Source organism: Schistocerca gregaria, chromosome 7, assembly GCF_023897955.1.
Source record: "Schistocerca gregaria isolate iqSchGreg1 chromosome 7, iqSchGreg1.2, whole genome shotgun sequence".
In the NCBI taxonomy this organism is placed as follows: Eukaryota; Metazoa; Arthropoda; class Insecta; order Orthoptera; family Acrididae; genus Schistocerca; species Schistocerca gregaria.
This window is the reverse complement of record NC_064926.1, coordinates 437084080-437101806: the sequence shown is the minus strand read 5'-3', so window position 1 is coordinate 437101806 and position 17727 is coordinate 437084080. Positions and strand designations below refer to the sequence as shown.

At 40.4% G+C, this 17727-nt stretch overlaps 1 protein-coding gene across 2 annotated transcripts in view; it reads right to left on the bottom strand.

Moving 5' to 3' along the window:
• LOC126281536 (gamma-tubulin complex component 2-like) overlaps positions 1–17727 on the bottom strand; it is a 189084-nt gene that overhangs the window by 20701 nt on the left and 150656 nt on the right. The window contains exons 13-14 of one of the 2 annotated variants that reach the window (XM_049980586.1): positions 15296–15439; positions 9466–9543 (exon numbers count right to left, since the gene is read on the bottom strand). In XM_049980586.1, the coding sequence (XP_049836543.1) occupies positions 9466–9543; positions 15296–15439 (222 nt within the window). The remainder of the gene's footprint in view (positions 1–9465; positions 9544–15295; positions 15440–17727) is intronic. The other variant, XM_049980587.1, reaches the window with a different exon arrangement.

The following is a 17727-nucleotide window of genomic DNA, read 5'->3' as shown; positions in this document are numbered from 1 at the left end:
AAATGAATTTCCCAAATCTGTCCCCATGATTGACGAAAATGTGTAATAATCCTGAAAAGCAAGTCACAATTTACGATTTTCGACGACTTCCTTACACACATATGAAATTTAGGTTCAAAGAACTTACATGCATCTACTATCATAATTCCATCTACACACAGATGAGAACAGTTACATAATTAACTGCAGACAAAGAGTTAAACTTTTTCTTCAGGGAATTACATTTAATACCTTGCTAAACAAGACAGCTATCACTATGAGAAATAAAATGGAAACTGACACTAAAGACAATATTTTATAGTAACAACCTCTAGCAGTAATAAATTGTTACAAATTGAAATTAAAGGTTTAAACATCAAAAAGTTACTAAACATGCCGTAACTAATAACTGTATATGTAGGAAAACAAATTTTCATAGCAAGGGCTAATAATCCTACTTCTGTGATTAGCACAGTGCTGAAATGCTAACACTAATACTACAGAAGCATTGCACCCATTCACTTTCATACTAAAAACATAAGTGCAAATCAACCAAGCATGATACTAACATCAAGTCACCAAACCAGACCCAACTGATCAATTAACCACTTCTTTTTTCTGAGAACTGAGAGATGTCTGGAAGGATTCTGTATATAAAATTGTGTATACTAAATACCCCATACATATTATTCTCTATATTCATTAATGTGCAATATTACAGAAAAAACTTAAATGCTAAGAATGGGAGTCTTATGCAGACAGACGGGCTACACAGATTAGCAATTTTAATGCCTATACCAACATATTTAAATGTATGAATTAGCTTTTAATTTTTGCGTAAAGGACAATTCTTCTGTTTATTAGTCACACAAATTTGAATCTGGAAGCTACAGTATCAGTTGACTGTTAAACTGAAAACTTATCCTTATACCTAGATGAAAGGTAGGGATAGGATTCTAGAGACTGTTCTGTTAAGCTCTCCTTAAACTATGCTGTGTCAAGTTTCATTAAAATAAATCAGCTTGATGATAGTGTATGACTTCTTTGCTATATACATCTTTGATTAAACTTGTTACAGTGCAGGACAGCAATCCCTGACGAATAGTTCTTTTATAGTGAGAATAGTTAATTTTTCTTCACAGACCTAGAAACTGAGTTTCTTATAGCTGATTTTATTTTAGGTTACTATAGCACTGGTCTGTAACAAATGACATAGTAAGGGCAAACCCCACAATCATATCTTACGAAGAAATGCACAAATGAAAACTGAATTATATCTTCATCATTGCAGGTGGCAATATTTTGTGAAAAACTGCTTGGATAAGATGACATTCAACATATCTAAAATACTATTATACAACTAAAAACAAAGATGATGGGACTTACCAAACAAAAGTGCTGGCAGGTCGACAGACACACCAACAAACACAAACATACACACAAAATTCTAGCTTTCGCAACCAACGGTTGCTTCTTCAGGAAAGACGGAAGGAGAGAGAAAGACGAAAGGATGTGGGTTTTAAGGGAGAGGGTAAGGAGTCATTCCAATCCTGGGAACGGAAAGACTTACCTTAGGGGGAAAAAAGGACAGGTGTACACTCGCACACACACACACATATCCATCCGCACATACACAGACACAAGCAGACATTTGTAAAGGCAAAGAGTTCGGGCAGAGATGTCATTCAAGGCGGAAGTACAGAGGCAAAGAAGTTGTTGAAAGACAGGTGAGGTATGAGCGGTGGCAACTTGAAATTAGCGGAGGTTACGGCCTGGCAGGTATCGAGAAGAGAGGATATACTGAAGGGCAAGTTCCCATCTCCGGAGTTCTGACAGGTTGGTGTTAGTGGGAAGTATCCAGATAACTTGGACGGTGTAACACTGTGCCAAGATGTGCTGACCGTGCACCAAGGCATGTTTAGCCATAGGGTGATCCTCATTACCAACAAACACTGTCTGCCTGTGTCCATTCGTGCGAATGGACGGTTTGTTGCTGGTCATTCCCACATAGAAAGCTTCACAGTGTAGGCAGGTCAGCTGGTAAATCACGTGGGTGCTTTCACACGTGGCTCTGCCTTTGACCGTGTACACCTTCCGGGTTACAGGACTGGAGTAGGTGGTGGTGGGAGGGTGCATGGGACAGGTTTTACACCGGGGGCAGTTACAAGGGTAGGAGGCAGAGGGTAGGGAAGGTGGTTTGGGGATTTTATAGGGATGAACTAAGAGGTTACGAAGGTTAGGTGGACAGCGGATAGACACTCTTGGTGGAATGGGGAGGATTTCATGAAGGATGGATCTCATTTTAGGACAGGATTTGAGAAAGTCGTATCCCTGCTGGAGAGCCACATTCAGAGCCTGGTCCAGTCCCGGAAAGTATCCTGTCACAAGTGGGGCACTTTTGTGGTTCTTCTGTGGGAGATTCTGGGTTTGAGGGGATGAGGAAGTGGCTCTGGTTATTTGCTTCTGTACCAGGTTGGGAGGGTAGTTGCGGGATGCGAAAGCTGTTTTCAGGTTGTTGGTGTAATGGTTCAAGGTTTCTGGACTGGAGCAAATTCGTTTGCCACGAAGACCTAGGCTGTAGGGAAGGGACCGTCTGATGTGGAATGAGTGGCAGCTGTCATAATGGAGTTTGTTGCTTGTTGGTGGGTTTGATGTGGACGGACGTGTGAAGCTGGCCATGGGACAAATGGAGGTCAACGTCAAGGAAAGTGGCATGGGTTTTGGAGTAGGCCCAGGTGAATCTGATGGAACCAAAGGAGTTGACGTTGGAGAGGAAATTCTGGAGTTCTTCTTCACTGTGAGTCCAGATCATGAAGCTGTCATCAATAAATCTGTACCAAACTTTGGGTTGGCAGGTGACCCATGAAAAGGTCGGCGTACGAGGGGGCCATCCTGGTACCCATGGCTGGTCCCTGTAATTTTTGTTATGTCTGGCCTTCAAAAGTGAAGAAGTTGTGGTTCAGGATGAAACTGGCTAAGGTAATGAGGAAAGAGGTTTTAGGTAGGGTGGCAGGTGATCGGCGTGAAAGGAAGTGCTCCATCGCAGCGAGACCCTGGACATGAGGAATATTTGTGTATAAGGAAGTGGCATCAATGGTAACAAGGATGGTTTCCGGGGGTAATAGATTGGGTAAGGATTCCAGGCGTTCGAGAAAGTGGTTGGTGTCCTTGATGAAGGATGGGAGACTGCAACCTTTTCGGCTAGTTCTAATAACTTTCGCTTTATTTCCATTTCCGTTTTTCCCACGTCACTGATAATTTTTAGCCGCTTCCCACAGATTTTAACGTCATTATTTCTTTGTCAGACAATTGTTATCCTCATTTTCTTACTCTGCTACCACAAAACCACTCCTTTTAATACATTTACACGTAGTTTTTCGAAATTTTCTCTAATTTCTACATCCTTTAACGTGTTTTGGTGGTAACACAACCACCTAACCTTTATACACATCGTTGTCTACCAACCCAAGTTCACCACAGGATCAACATAGCCTAGTTGTAACTAACACTTTCTCGTCTTTTTTCACACCAGATCTCCAGTTGCTTTCTAGTTCACCTTTATCTCTCCCCATATATTTTTATTTTCATTTTCATTTCAACATCATGTTCCACCTTCTAATACCATGTCACCCTCACAACACCCCCACAACGACCCCATTAAGTTTTATTTACATTCCCTCCGCAAACATGCCTTCGCCCTAGCCAGATTACGCTCTCATATTTTATTTTCTCAGGCTTGTCTGACATTTGGTATTACCCCCAAAGGCCTCACACTTAAAGTTCCCATCTCTGGCTGTAACCCTTCTTTCCATCAGTCCCTATATCAGTTCCAAACTGAACAATCCATTGCCCTCACCCACCTAATCCATCACCTACACATCAACTCAGCCAATGAACACACCCGTCAACTCCTATCCTTAATAAAAGTACTCAATCTTTCCTCTCCCACATCCACACCGGCTGTTTAGAGCATCCTCCTACAGGCCAACCGCAAATTAGAACAGCATGCCACCCTCCACCTCAAAAAACTATCCAATCTCCTGGTTTCACACCTCCAGAAAGGCAATTCTTTCACCCTTCACAACCTTACCAGCAAACCTCAACCTCCTCTCATTGCACACAAACCCAGTCTCTCTCATCTTCTCAATCTCCCACTTCCATCTCCACTCCTTCCAAAACCTCAAAATTCCAATCAACACCATCTGGAACCACAAAACCCTAATTCAGTAGTTAACCTTTCCTCCAAACCTCTCTCCCAATCCAAAACCTCTGTCCTATCCAAAGGCCTCACCTTCAGCCCCACTCCCAGATTCAACCAAACAGCCCTTGTCAGAGATTTACTGTCCTACACTCGTACTCTCTGCTGGAAATATCACTTTGCCATGAAGAGAAATGATCCTAATCCTACTCCTAATGATCCAACTCCCCAAGACACTATCCAAATTGAACCCTGCCTGGAACAGTTCCGTCCTCCGTCACAGGGGAACCCACCTCCTCTTCCTCAAAATCACCCTCTCCAAACCTTCCAGGAATTTCTGACTTCCAGTCTTGCCTCTCAGTCCTTCTTAAAAACCCTTAATCCTACTCCCAACATCACCACTGCTGAAGCCCAAGCTATCGGTGATCTGAAGGCTGACCGATCCATCGTCATTCTTCCGGCGGACAAGGGTTCCACGACCGTGGTACTTGATCATTGGGAGTATGTGGCTGAGGGACTGCATCAGCTTTCAGACAACACCACATACAAAGTTTGCCAAGGTAATCCCATTCCTGATGTCCAAGTGGAGCTTCAAGGAATCCTCAGAACCTTAGGCCCCCTACAAAACCTTTCACCTGACTCCATCAACCTCCTGACCCCACCGACACCACGTACCCCTATCTTCTACCTTCTTCCTAAAATTCACAAACCCGATCATCCCGGCCGCCCCATTGTAGCTGGTTACCAAGCCCCCACAAAACGTATCTCTGCCTACGTAGATCAACACCTTCAACCCATTACATGCAGTCTCCCATCCTTCATCAAGGACACCAACCACTTTCTCGAACGCCTGGAATCCTTACCCAATCTGTTACCCCCGGAAACCATCCTTGTTACCATTGATGCCACTTCCTTATACACAAATATTCCGCACGTCCAGGGCCTCACTGCGATGGAGAACTTCCTTTCACGCCGATCACCTGCCACCCTACCTAAAACCTCTTTCATCATTACCTTAGCCAGCTTCTTCCTGAACCACAACTTCTTCACTTTTGAAGGCCAGACATACCAACAATTAAAGGAAACAGCCATGGGTACCAGGATGGTCCCCTCGTACGCCAACCTATTCATGGGTCGCTTAGAACAAGCCTTCTTGGTTACCCAGGCCTGCCAACCCAAAGTTTGGTACAGATTTATTGATGACATCTTCATGATCTAGACTCACAGTGAAGAAGAACTCCAGAATTTCCCCTCCAACGTCAACTCCTTTGGTTCCATCAGATTCACCTGGTCCTACTCCAAAACCCATGCCACTTTCCTTGACGTTGACCTCCATCTGACCAATGGCCAGCTTAACACGTCCATCCACATCAAACCCACTAACAAGCAACAGTACCTCCATTATGACAGCTGCCACCCATTCCACATCAAACAGTCCCTTCCCTACCACCTAGGTCTTCGTGGCAAACGGATCTGCTCCAGTCTGGAATCATTGAACCATTACACCAACAACCTGAAAACAGCTTTCGCATCCCGCAACTACCCTCCCAACCTGGTACAGAAGCAAATAACCAGAGCCACTTCCTCATCCCCTCAAACCCAGAACCTCCCACAAAAGAACCACAAAAGTGCCCCACTTGTGACAGGATACTTTCCCGGGTTGGACCAGACTCTGAATGTGGCTCTCCAGCAGGGATACGACTTTCTCAAATCCTGTTCTGAAATGAGATCCATTCTTCATGAAATCCTCCCCACTCCGCCAAGAGTGTCTTTCCGCCGTCCACCTAACCTTCGTAACCTCTTAGTTCATCCCTATGAAATCCCCAAACCATCTTCCCTATCCTCTGGCTCCTACCCTTGTAACCGCCCCCGGTGTAAAACCTGTCCCATGCACCCTCCCACCACCACATACTCCAGTCCTGTAACCCAGAAGGTGTACATGATCAAAGGCAGAGCCACGTGTGAAAGCACCCACGTGATTTACCAACTGACCTGCCTACACTGTGAAGCTTTCTATGTGGGAATGACCAGCAACAAACCATCCATTCGCACGAATGGACACAGGCAGACAGTGTTTGTTGGTAATGAGGATCACCCTATGGCTAAACATGCCTTGGTGCACGGCCAGCACATCTGGGCACAGTGTTACACCGTCCGAGTTATCTGGATACTTCCCACTAACACCAACCTGTCAGAACTCCGGAGATGGGAACTTGCCCTTCAGTATATCCTCTCTTCTCGATACCTGCCAGGCCTCAACCTCCGCTAATTTCAAGTTGCCGCCGCTCACACCTCACCTGTCTTTCAACTTCTTTGCCTCTGTACTTCCACTTCGACTGACATCTCTGCCCGAACTCTTTGCCTTTACAAATGTCTGCTTGTGTCTGTGTGTGTGTGTGTGTGTGTGTGTGTGTGTGTGTGTGTGTGTGTGTGCGCGCGCGCGCGAGTGTACACTTGTCCTTTTTCCCCCCTAAGGTCTTTCCGTTCCCGGGATTGGAATGACTCCTTACCCTCTCCCTTAAAACCCACATCCTTTCATCTTTCCCTCTCCTTCCCTCTTTCCTGAAGAAGCAACCGTTGGTTGCGAAAGTTAGAATTTTGTGTGTATGTTTGTGTTTGTTGGTGTGTCTATCGACCTGCCAGTGCTTTTGTTTGGTAAGTCCCATCATCTTTGTTTTTATATATATTTTTCCCACGTGGAATGTTTCCCTCTATTATATTCATACTATTATATAATATCAATATGAATTTTGCATACAACTGTCTGAAACAAACAGCCAGTTCAACATTCACAGAATTCAAAAAATTGCACGACAGTTTTCACTTCCAAAAATCCTCTGACAATACTAATCTTTTTCACTATAACAGTTCTCTTGGTGACAGTGAAATGTATTGTATTGTAAGAGAGAAAGAGTGGGGGAGAGGAGGGCATCAACTTGTACACAAACATTGTGGATATACACGAAATTTATTCTCAGTTGCAAATATGTACTAACATCAGCTGTATAATGGAGTGACGACAATGAAAATTTGTGCCTGATTAGAATTCGAAACCAGATTTCCTGCTAATCGGAAGCAGTTGTCTTACCATTTGGCTACCTGAGCACACTCATGGCCAGAGCCAAACTTCCATATGTCATCAACTATGTGTGTATAAACTGTACTCGTTCATCCATATGTATATTCCGGTACAGGGGAGACATATTACTTCAAAGTCGCTTGCCTCGTGTTGGCAGATAACTACAATATTGCAGTGCCTGTATTATTCTGAATTATAATGCAATGTTCCTTCATATAGGTATGCAGGACCGGTTGGAAATCGTGTGTTTGCTTTTGTGAATCAACAGTGTGTGTTTTTCTTTTTCTGATGAAGGCTGTGGCTGAAAGCTTTGTACAAGTGCCTTTTAATTGAGCCTGCCTGCAACTAAATGCTTCATCTTTACGGTAAATAGCAATCTATCTTTTCCTACAATGTTGAATAATTACTTTTTTAATTAAATTTATTGAAGCTCTGTCTATCTCTTCCCACTGGTTTGCACCCATTCTATTTCAGTAAATGCTGAAGTGACATGAACAGAAAGTATGCAAAACACAGTTTTTTCTTCCTCTAATTGTTCGCTTTTCAAGCATATACGGTTACTTGTCAAATGTGTTTTTTGCGAGAAATGTTTATCATCATTCAATAATTTTCTTTCAATTTCTTTAATTGACGATCAATTTTTACCAAGTCATGATTTCTTCCATTCCCATGCCACTGAGAGTTTGCGCATTTGGATCTGAAACTGAGAATTTATGCATTTGGATCCGAACATAAATGATCATGCCTGATCATAAACCTGGGTGAAAAACTGAACTAAAATCCACCTATTGGCACTAAATAGAAAGTAAATATCAGAACAGCAACAACAGTGCTGACAGGCAATAACAGAATGCCGTCAGTGATAATAATTTATCTATGGCAGAACTATGCATTTCCACTCAAAACTGAAACTGCTGGGCCGCACTGTGTGTTTTCCTTCAGCTGTTTCCACAGACTCCTTTCAGTCGAAAGAAATGGATAAGTAATTATGCTGTAGATAAGTAAAACTACAACTGACAAAATTGATAGTTTCCACTTTGTTGCACCCATGGACTGATCTCACTCAAAAGAATAAATGAATAACTCAACCAATACCTAAAATTACAAATGAATGAGTTGATAGTTTTTCAACAACTGACTAAATTGAATGGCCTTCACTGCTCCCACACCAGCCTCAACCATCATCTATCATAGACCCCTCCCCCCACCTGTGTACCTGTATGGCCCTTTCATTGTTTTTTGCATCCCCCCATTTCCTCTCTACATACAGCAGAGCCTCCCGATCATGTACATACCACCCCACCATCCTAACCCCTCCTAGTCCCAGCACACACCTTCAGGGAGTACTACAGCGTCTTTCCCCAGCCCCACTCTGGTGTATCCCTTATCCTTCCCACCCCATGCCTCTTCTGTACTCCCACTACAGACCACTGAAGTCTGGCTCCTGTGCCTGAAGACGACAGTCCCTCTCTCTCTCTCTCTCTCTCTCTCTCTCTCTCTCTCTCTCTCTCTCTGTGTGTGTGTGTGTGTGTGTGTGTGTGTGTGTGTGTGTGTGTGTGTGTGTGTGTGTGTGTGTGTGTGTGTGTGTGTGTTTTTCTAAATCTGATGACTGACTTCGCCCGATAGCTTAGTCTACTGTTAAATATGTGTATCTGTTGCTCAATGCCTGTTCTATGTGGTGTGTAGCAGCCTATCATAATTCATATTATACATAATATTTGTTTAAACAAATCTGATGGTGTGTACATTTGTTATTTGACACAGTTAATCAGGGAGCCACTAAAAATCAGAAAAAAATATAACCCAGTACTGGTAATGAACACAAAAAAAGAAACTAACATGGGCAACAAGAAAGTTACCAATGGCTAAACAGTGCTATGAAGTGCTGTAGCTCATTACAACAACGACTGCAGGAAACCTAATTTCTTATGTTTAGCAAAGTACCTGGGGGATTTGTCACTCCACTACTTGTAGCCATCCATTCTTTTCATGCTTACCACGCAACAACATAAAACCAATAAGAACGGGATGGAACTGCAAAATAAATAAAATGGAAAATCTAAAAATATCTGTCTAAATGCATTCCCTAAATGTTTCCAATACCATAATAAACCAAATATTTGAACTTGGTGGCTAAGAAACAATGGTGTACCACAAGCAACTGCAATTTAAAAATAATTCAGTACAAGAAGGCATTGGCAAAGTATACCTCACAAAGTGAGTCAGAGCTCCCATCAGACCCGATCATCGAAGTCAGCTCCGCCTCCATGTAGTATCGACCCATATTCTGCACAGTGACAGGAACAGGCATATACACACACAAAGTTTCTCTTTTATAATCATCACTATTGAGTTTGCATTTTCTCATCAACTCCTTGTTACAAACAAAAACCAAAATGAAGTGAATAATAACCCCACTCCTTAGTCTCTTCAATGGCCCACACACATTTTTCTTTCTTTCATTTTGTAAGTTTCTTGTCATGACTAGTAAGGAGCAGAATGAAAACAATGAATATGCAAGCATAACTCTGTGGAGCACTGGACTGCTGACATTATCTGAGCTGCTGGAAGAGAAAGATGCCACAAAGGGACATGTAGGAAAAATGAAATGAAAACGTTGGGCACAAAAACAAAAACCAGCAAAAAGATCAATAATGTAATGCATTTCAGAAACACTGAAACTAGGCAATAAAGTTTCGCAGTAAGCAGTTACCAACAAAACAGCAGTAGTTAAAATATGACATAATTAGTCACTTGATTGAATTGAATACTCAACAATTCTGGATGATATCACACAGTGCACTGTAAAAACAGGAGTAAAATGTTCTAGAATTAGCAAGTTTCGTAAATATACAACAACCTTCATACACGACTTCTCATTATTTATTTTGCTGACAGTAAATATGAAACTGGAATAAGCACTATATTAAAGGGATAGCAATGAACTTATGTACCTTGCCTGTTGTCTCACTCCTCTGCCTCCGTCTCCCCCCCCCCCCCCCCCTCCCACCCCCACCCCCCACACTGACCTCACAAAGTAAATTTTTAAAAATCAAAAATTTCATGTACCAATTTTAATTACACAAAGGACTGACTTTAAGTATATATAAACATATGAACTTCAAAAAGTAAGTTATGTATGTCATCCCATGCTAAGACCATTGTGTAACAAAAGAGGTGCATTGTCAGAAGAGGAGTACAGACTCCAAGCTGCTTGCAAGAACATATTTGCTGTGGTATGGGTAACAGGTGTATCACTGTGTAAGAGTGAAATGGCATGGAATATGGAAAAACAATCCAAAGTTGAAGGATGTGTGACACTATCATTCTTGTTGGCAAAATGACTACATTTCACACAGATTCAAGATGAAATTGTGGCAATATACTGACCAAATGCAATGTTGTGTCTGGCTGTAGCGAAATGATGCCAATAATTTGACCAAGATAGCACAGACATGGATGGCGGTGATCTGGAAGTCCATATTTTGCACCATATGATTTGCATCTTTTTGGCAAGCTGAAAGAAGAGCTGGGAGGGAAAAAAGATTTTCCAGCAATGAGGATGTTTACATAGCAGTTTTTTGAATGGCCCCATGACCAAGGAGCAGATTTCTATCACTGAGGAATTTAACAACTGTTTGAACACTCCCACATAGAGAGACTTTGCGACTATCTTAAAAAATCATGCCATGCATGTGTGTCACTTTGAAGTGCGCTGCAGCATTCAACAGAAGTTACTTCACCTGCTATAGTAATGTGTAACTTACTTTTTGAAGCCTCCTTGTACACTAAAGGCCATTAAAATGATATCAGGAAGCACAGAAAATAACAAAATTTTCCTTACTGTGTCTCCACAGAACAGTAAGAAGAATACATGATTAAATTTGTAGATAATTTGGAAGTACATAGGATGTGATGTTTAGTACAGAAAGCTGTCAGCACTGGCAGTGACAAAGGCTCTAACCCAGTTGGGCATCAAGTTGAACTGAGTTTGGATGACAAATATAGGTACCTTACATTCCATGCTGCTTCAGCTCTATGTTACAATTCATCAATCAGTTCATCAGTTGTAGTGGATTATGAGTGCTAGTGTACTTGTCCTCAACAAACAATGACCAGCTGTTTTCAACAGGCTGACCAGGACACAGTCTAGCACCCTGTATAACAAGGTAGGTCACAACATCATGGGCAAAATGAGGTTTTGCATCATCTTGCTGAAAGACAGCATCACAAAAAATCTCAAATACAGGACACAGCCACCAGTTTTAACACTTCAGAAATGTAATGGCCACTGTCAAACTTACTGGTTATGCAAATCAGAGATACCATGTAACGCACCTAATAGCACACACACTATCACGTCAGGTGCTGAGCCCATACGACTACGAAAAATACAATCTGGTAGCATTTGAACATTCTCAGAGCCTCCCATATGTGTATGTCTATGTCGATGGTGACGCTGTAGGCAGAAAAGGGACTCATCTGGAACAATAAGCTGTACCATTCCTGTGTCAAGTTTGTCACTTATCATAACACTGTAGATGCACCACTCTCTGTTGCCCACCACAACAATGGCTGCCATACTGATAGTCTGTGGTGTTCCAAATATGGTGGCATCTCGGTGTAGATGCTTCATTTTTATGCAGACAAGGCCATTCCCTTACTCAAGGTATTTGAAGCGATTGTTCAATCTTACTTGGCCAAGTGAACATTATGTCTGTTCTTTATTTCATATTCACAACAGTTGTGGGATCCTGACCAACACAAGCAGCAATATTGTGAAATGATAGATCACAATCCTAATGCTGCTGCTTTCCAAAATGTTCTGGTGGACAGTTTGGTATTTCATACGAGGTGTAACAAGATGCTCTCACAAACAAATTGCATTCAAACACAATTTTTGAAAGATAGTTGCTTAATTTGTGTTTACAAATTTCCAGATTTTAAGACTGCCTATGCAGAAACAATAAACTAGCCAATTTATATACAGTGGAACCTGGCTATGACAACATTCAAAGGAACTTAAAAATTATGTTGTTATAAACAAGTGTGATCGTAATCAAATTCATACTTTCAGTCCATTGTGGTGGCAAATGGAAAAGAACAAATTCATTTAGCCTTGTTTTATTTTATGTACTGTATTCACTCTTAAGCTTACATAAATACAGTATATACAGCAATATGTCGAGTACTCACTAAACTTCTTTACTTAGGAGTGAAGTAATCAGCCATTTTACTCTGCTGTCTAATTGCCCAATACACACTTTCATTATTTCATTTGCAATTTCCCTGCTCCCTGCCCTAGTTACATAGGACATGTTTGCATTTCTAACAGCTTCTAAAGCATCAATCACAGTAGGGATAGGCACTTTATTTCTTTCTTCTTCTTCTTCACAGTAGGGATAGGCACTTTCCTTCTTCTTCCTCTTCTTTTCATCTCTCTTGCTCACTTCATGGTCACTGTGACCCTGATTATTTACTTCATTTGCAAATTTCATCTTTGTTGCACTTCTGTGGTAACAAGGTCGTCATCTATTGCTGCATACATTTTACAGTTGCACTGGCTGATTTCTGGCAACAACGCAGATAGCAGCACATCATTAGTGTCATTGAACGTCTCTTCAGTTTTGCCAGCATTTATTCCTTCAGTTGTGATTCCCACATGACAGAAACAGTTCTTGATGGTTAAGGCTGTGAACCAGCTCCCAGCTTTGGTAATGCATCTGATCACATCCATCAGTGTAGCAGATGCTTTTCCTTAATGCATTGTACCACTTTCAGTAATAGGAGCTTATGGTAGTGGCATTTCAGATTCCTAATTACTCCTTGACCCATGGGCTACAATACACTTATTGTATTTGCAGGAAGAAAAACAAGCTTAATATTCTCCAGACCAGAGGGTGCAGGATGTGCTGAATAGTTGTTAACAAGAACCAGCGTCTTCCTTTCCTGACTTCTAAGCTCCCTATCCCGATGCCTTATTTCAGCTTCAAAGAGTTTGGGGATCATCCAGGACCTTTTATTACCCTCGTAGTGCACTGGTAGATTTTTTACATACTTAAAAGGCCTAAGACTTGTTGATTTGCTTATCACGAGCATTTTTTTCTTCTCAGTTCCATATGCGTTAGCACAAACCAGAACTGCTTTTCGTTCTTTAGATAACTTGCCTCCAACACATTTTTATCCTTGAATTTCAGAGTTTTGTCAGGTTTAAATTTAAAGAAAATCCCAGTCTCGTCTACACTAAAGATGTCACAGTCTGCATCTGATGCTGGATTGTTGCAGTATTCACACTGTTGGCTTCACTGCTCACTTTGCCAAAAGTAATGCCATGATATTCCTTGAATCTGTCAATCCAGCCACTGCTGCCCATAGATTCCTCATATTTTAATTTCTTGGCAACTTCTTCTGCTTTCACCATAGGGACAGGTCCACTAATACATACACTGACACTTCTCTGTTGCTTAAACCACTTAAGCAGCACTTCATCCACATCGCTCCATTCAGATTTTTTGTAGCCACTTAATTTTAGATCCATTTTGTTCAAAAACAGTAAAAATTTTATCCTTGTTCTTCAAAATTGTTTTGATTAAGGAAGTACTATGCCAAATTGATGAAACATGCCAACCTTTTTAACTCCATTCTCGATTCTGAATCATTTTCACTTTTCTTCCACTGTTAAAACTTCTCTTTTCCGGCCATGCTATTCTAAAGTTCGTGCATTTCATAACTAAATGAAATGATCATGTGGCATTGGAGGTTGGAAGGTCCCATCTGGGGAAGTTCAGCTGCCGGGTTGCAAGTCTTATTTCAGGGGACTTCACATTGGAAAACTTGCATGTTGATGATGATGATGATGACAACACAGCACCCAATCCACAAGTGGAGAAAATCTCCAACCCCGCCGGGAATCAAACCTGGGCCCGCTGAATGACAGGCAAGCACATTACCTCTCAGTTAAGCATGTGAACACTTCATAGCAAATTGTTGTGAAAACTGACAGCACATGTACTATTAAGAAGTTCTGTGATTGTTGCCATTACTGTAGTATGAATGCACTAGGGTAACAATGAGGTGAGGTGCCTACACTATACCTATTCTTGACAGAAGGGCTGAGAGAATAATATGCCAGGTTGTCATATTCAAACAACAGGTTTCCTACTACAGCACAATGATTCTTAGAAAATCTTGTTGGTAACTTGGGCTGAAAATGATGCTATATATGAGGTACACGTATAAACATTTGTTATATTAAGCAAGAACGAGAAGAATGTTCCTTACAAGGAATACTTTGGTGATTAGTGTTTCACACTAAAGGTTACTGGATAGAAAAAGACTCTATAAGTAAACTGTGAAAGTGAATTTCGCAGCTACAGGCAGTCATTGCTTTAAGTGACTTACATATCTATCCTCCATGCTTGTATGGACTTTGCAGGAACATTGGATCAGGCCAAATAGAGTAGTAATCTTTTGCTGGCTCAGACATGACCTCCATGATGCTGGAGATGTGAACAGTTTACACCTTTCCAACACCTTCCTTCTTGTAGCACATAATACTCTCTCTCTTGTTTGTCCTTTGAGTGTGCTCGTGTAAAATTTAATATTCATCTTCCTTCATTTCACCTCATTCAGCTTTCTACTGACTTCAATGATTTGATAACCTTTTTCCTACATAGTAACTGTTACTTTCTTCAGAAGTTTCTCATTACCAAAAGTATGAAATTATGATGAATTTCGTTTCCACAGTCAGTTTTTTTTTTTTTCCTATAAATGTCAATTAAATGAAACAGTTCTAATGCTACAGCTACAATATAAAATGCACATGATCTTACGAGAAGTACTGAGTAACAAAATTCGAGTCCTTGCAGTATGCATCTGCTTTCTCTACAGAAGGCGTTCCTGCCTTCAGTTGAATGTGATCATAAATCTAAGACAGACTGACAGCTAAGGTCAATAGTTGTTTCTATTTGAATTCAATTCTCTTATGCATTAGTACAAGTTATATAAGGACAAGTTTTCTGGCAAAAAAAAAAGCTTACCTCCATGAAGTCGTGAAATGACATACACACATCGAGCAACTTGTACACTGTTCGCAAGAGCTTTGGATTAGTCAGCATGCAGTCCTTGAGGCAAATGTCCAGAAAGTCCGAGTGGCAAACCAGAACCTCATCCACATTGTTGACCTTAAAACCACAGAAAGATTTTACATCTTTATTATTACAATACTGCGAGAAACCTAAATGCTGGAAAGTCACAGCCTCTTGTAAGTAAAAAACATCATTTTCTCATGTAAAAACAGAAGTGGAAAAATTATTTACTGAAAAGCATAATTCATCAGTTAAATTTAAATGTATACAACTAGTCATTCAATAAATAGAGGACAAGCTGTTTAGCACACAGGCGTATGTAAAAGGATTATAGCCCGTTTGTTTTTGGATAAAGTTCTCTTCAGTTAAGAAAATATCTACATTTCACAAGCCATTCTACTATGTTATGTGGAGGTTCCTTTGTGCCCATTTCTTTCATATTTGAAGAACAAGTAAATTGACTGACTGATGCGCTAATATCTATTATCCCTAAGGACCGTCCTTTACACACCTGATGTTATTGCTATAAGTGACTTACTTATCTATCCTCCGTGCTTGTATGGACTTTGCAGGAACATTGGATCCGGCCCAATAGAGTAGTAATCTTTTGCTGGCTCAGACATCCACCACAATGAATAGAAACCCATTTGGTGATAAATCAGCAGCTATATGCAAAATTACAGAATACAAACCAATATCAATGCTCCCTCTCACCTTCTCCTGGAACTTCAAGGTCTCACTACATAACACAAAGTGGCCAACACTTGCCTTACCCATGGCAACTAATTCACACACATATGTGGGAGATTTTAACAGCCAAAACAAAATCACAGACGAAAATGGACAACAAATGTCCAAATATATCAACATTTAAAAACTCTGTCTAAGTTATAATGCCAAGGCATTTAAAATGTTCCAATCAGGCAGATGGCAAACCGATACAAACTCTGACCTATCCATAGTCTCCACCAATGAGGACAAACTACCACTGGCACACTCAAGGAAAATACTAAGCCATTTTCCAAAAAGCCAACATTGCCCCACAAAAATCAACATTGGTGTCGAAATACCTGTTACAAAATCCATCAAAAAACCTAGAATGAACCTTAAGAAATAACTGGATACAATTATAACCGTTCAATGCAGCAACTTGTTTCTGTATATCAAGTTCTATATTTATTTCATGTAGATGCAAAGGTAAGCACATTAGTTGGTAACCATCTCATTGAAAAAAGCTCTTTTATAGCATTGATAATGACATGAATGGCTGCAGATTGGTCTTCTGCAGACAATGGAAACATGTTTACCTTTTTTGTGGTTACAGTTAGGTCAAGGAAGTTAAGGCAGTTATCTTACTCTAATTCAAGAGTGATTTAATTTAAGGGTACATGGAACTCATACTTCGTGCAAAGCTATCTACATCTGGCTTATTGTCTTTAATTGGGAGAATCATCTCATCTATGTATTGTTTGTAATAAATGGTGTTGTGGTTAAAGTAGTCAGATCTATCTAAAATTCATGTCAACGTCAAAGTTATAAAATAGTTATCATTTTATGAATGTGTGATAAAGACAAATTTTATATTCAAAATTTCAGATTTCTTGCTTACCATGATCAATAATGACCAGCAAAAATTTGTGGATCAAGTCAAGTTAGATTATAGCTGTCAGTTCACAACCTACTGACAATCTGAAAAGAAGTATACGGCAAAGAATTTATTGTAAACCCTACCACATGTAATGAAGCAGGGTTGCCCACCTATCCTGTTTTGGTTTTACACTCCTTCAGTAACATAGTTAAGCAATGAACTTTTCTTTCTTTAACTACTCAGATTCCGACTACAGATTCTGTGGCCTTCAGCCTCATAGCACATAATTCAGAAATAGTTTAAATAAAATTCCCTTAGTAAAATCTATTACTTCAGTACATTCTAATGTCTATTCTGACACTAATGAGCTAATTAGTTTTATTGGAAATGCATCCTATTCAAAGTTATGAACAATGACGTATATTATGCAATGCATATTAAGTAAAATTCAAGTGAACTAATAGATCAAATTCAGCTATAAGACTGCATCCAAAAGAAAGCCTAAATTTTACTGATTCCAGCAAAGTGTTTCAATTAACTTAAAGTCTATTAGTTAAATAGCCTGTATGACTTTCAGTGCCAATTGTGACCAAACTACTAAATAATTCCGAGATTTGTTAAGATACTTTTGCTACCTTTATTTTCCTACGTAAAATGACTCCAGTCTCAACTTTGTAAGTGCATTAATTAAGTATTAAGTAAATTTGAATAAATAAAAATTATTGTTCAAGTGGGCTGCCATGGTTATAAGTCGGGAATTCCCACAGCGGATGCATAAGTTAGTTCCGTGTATTTA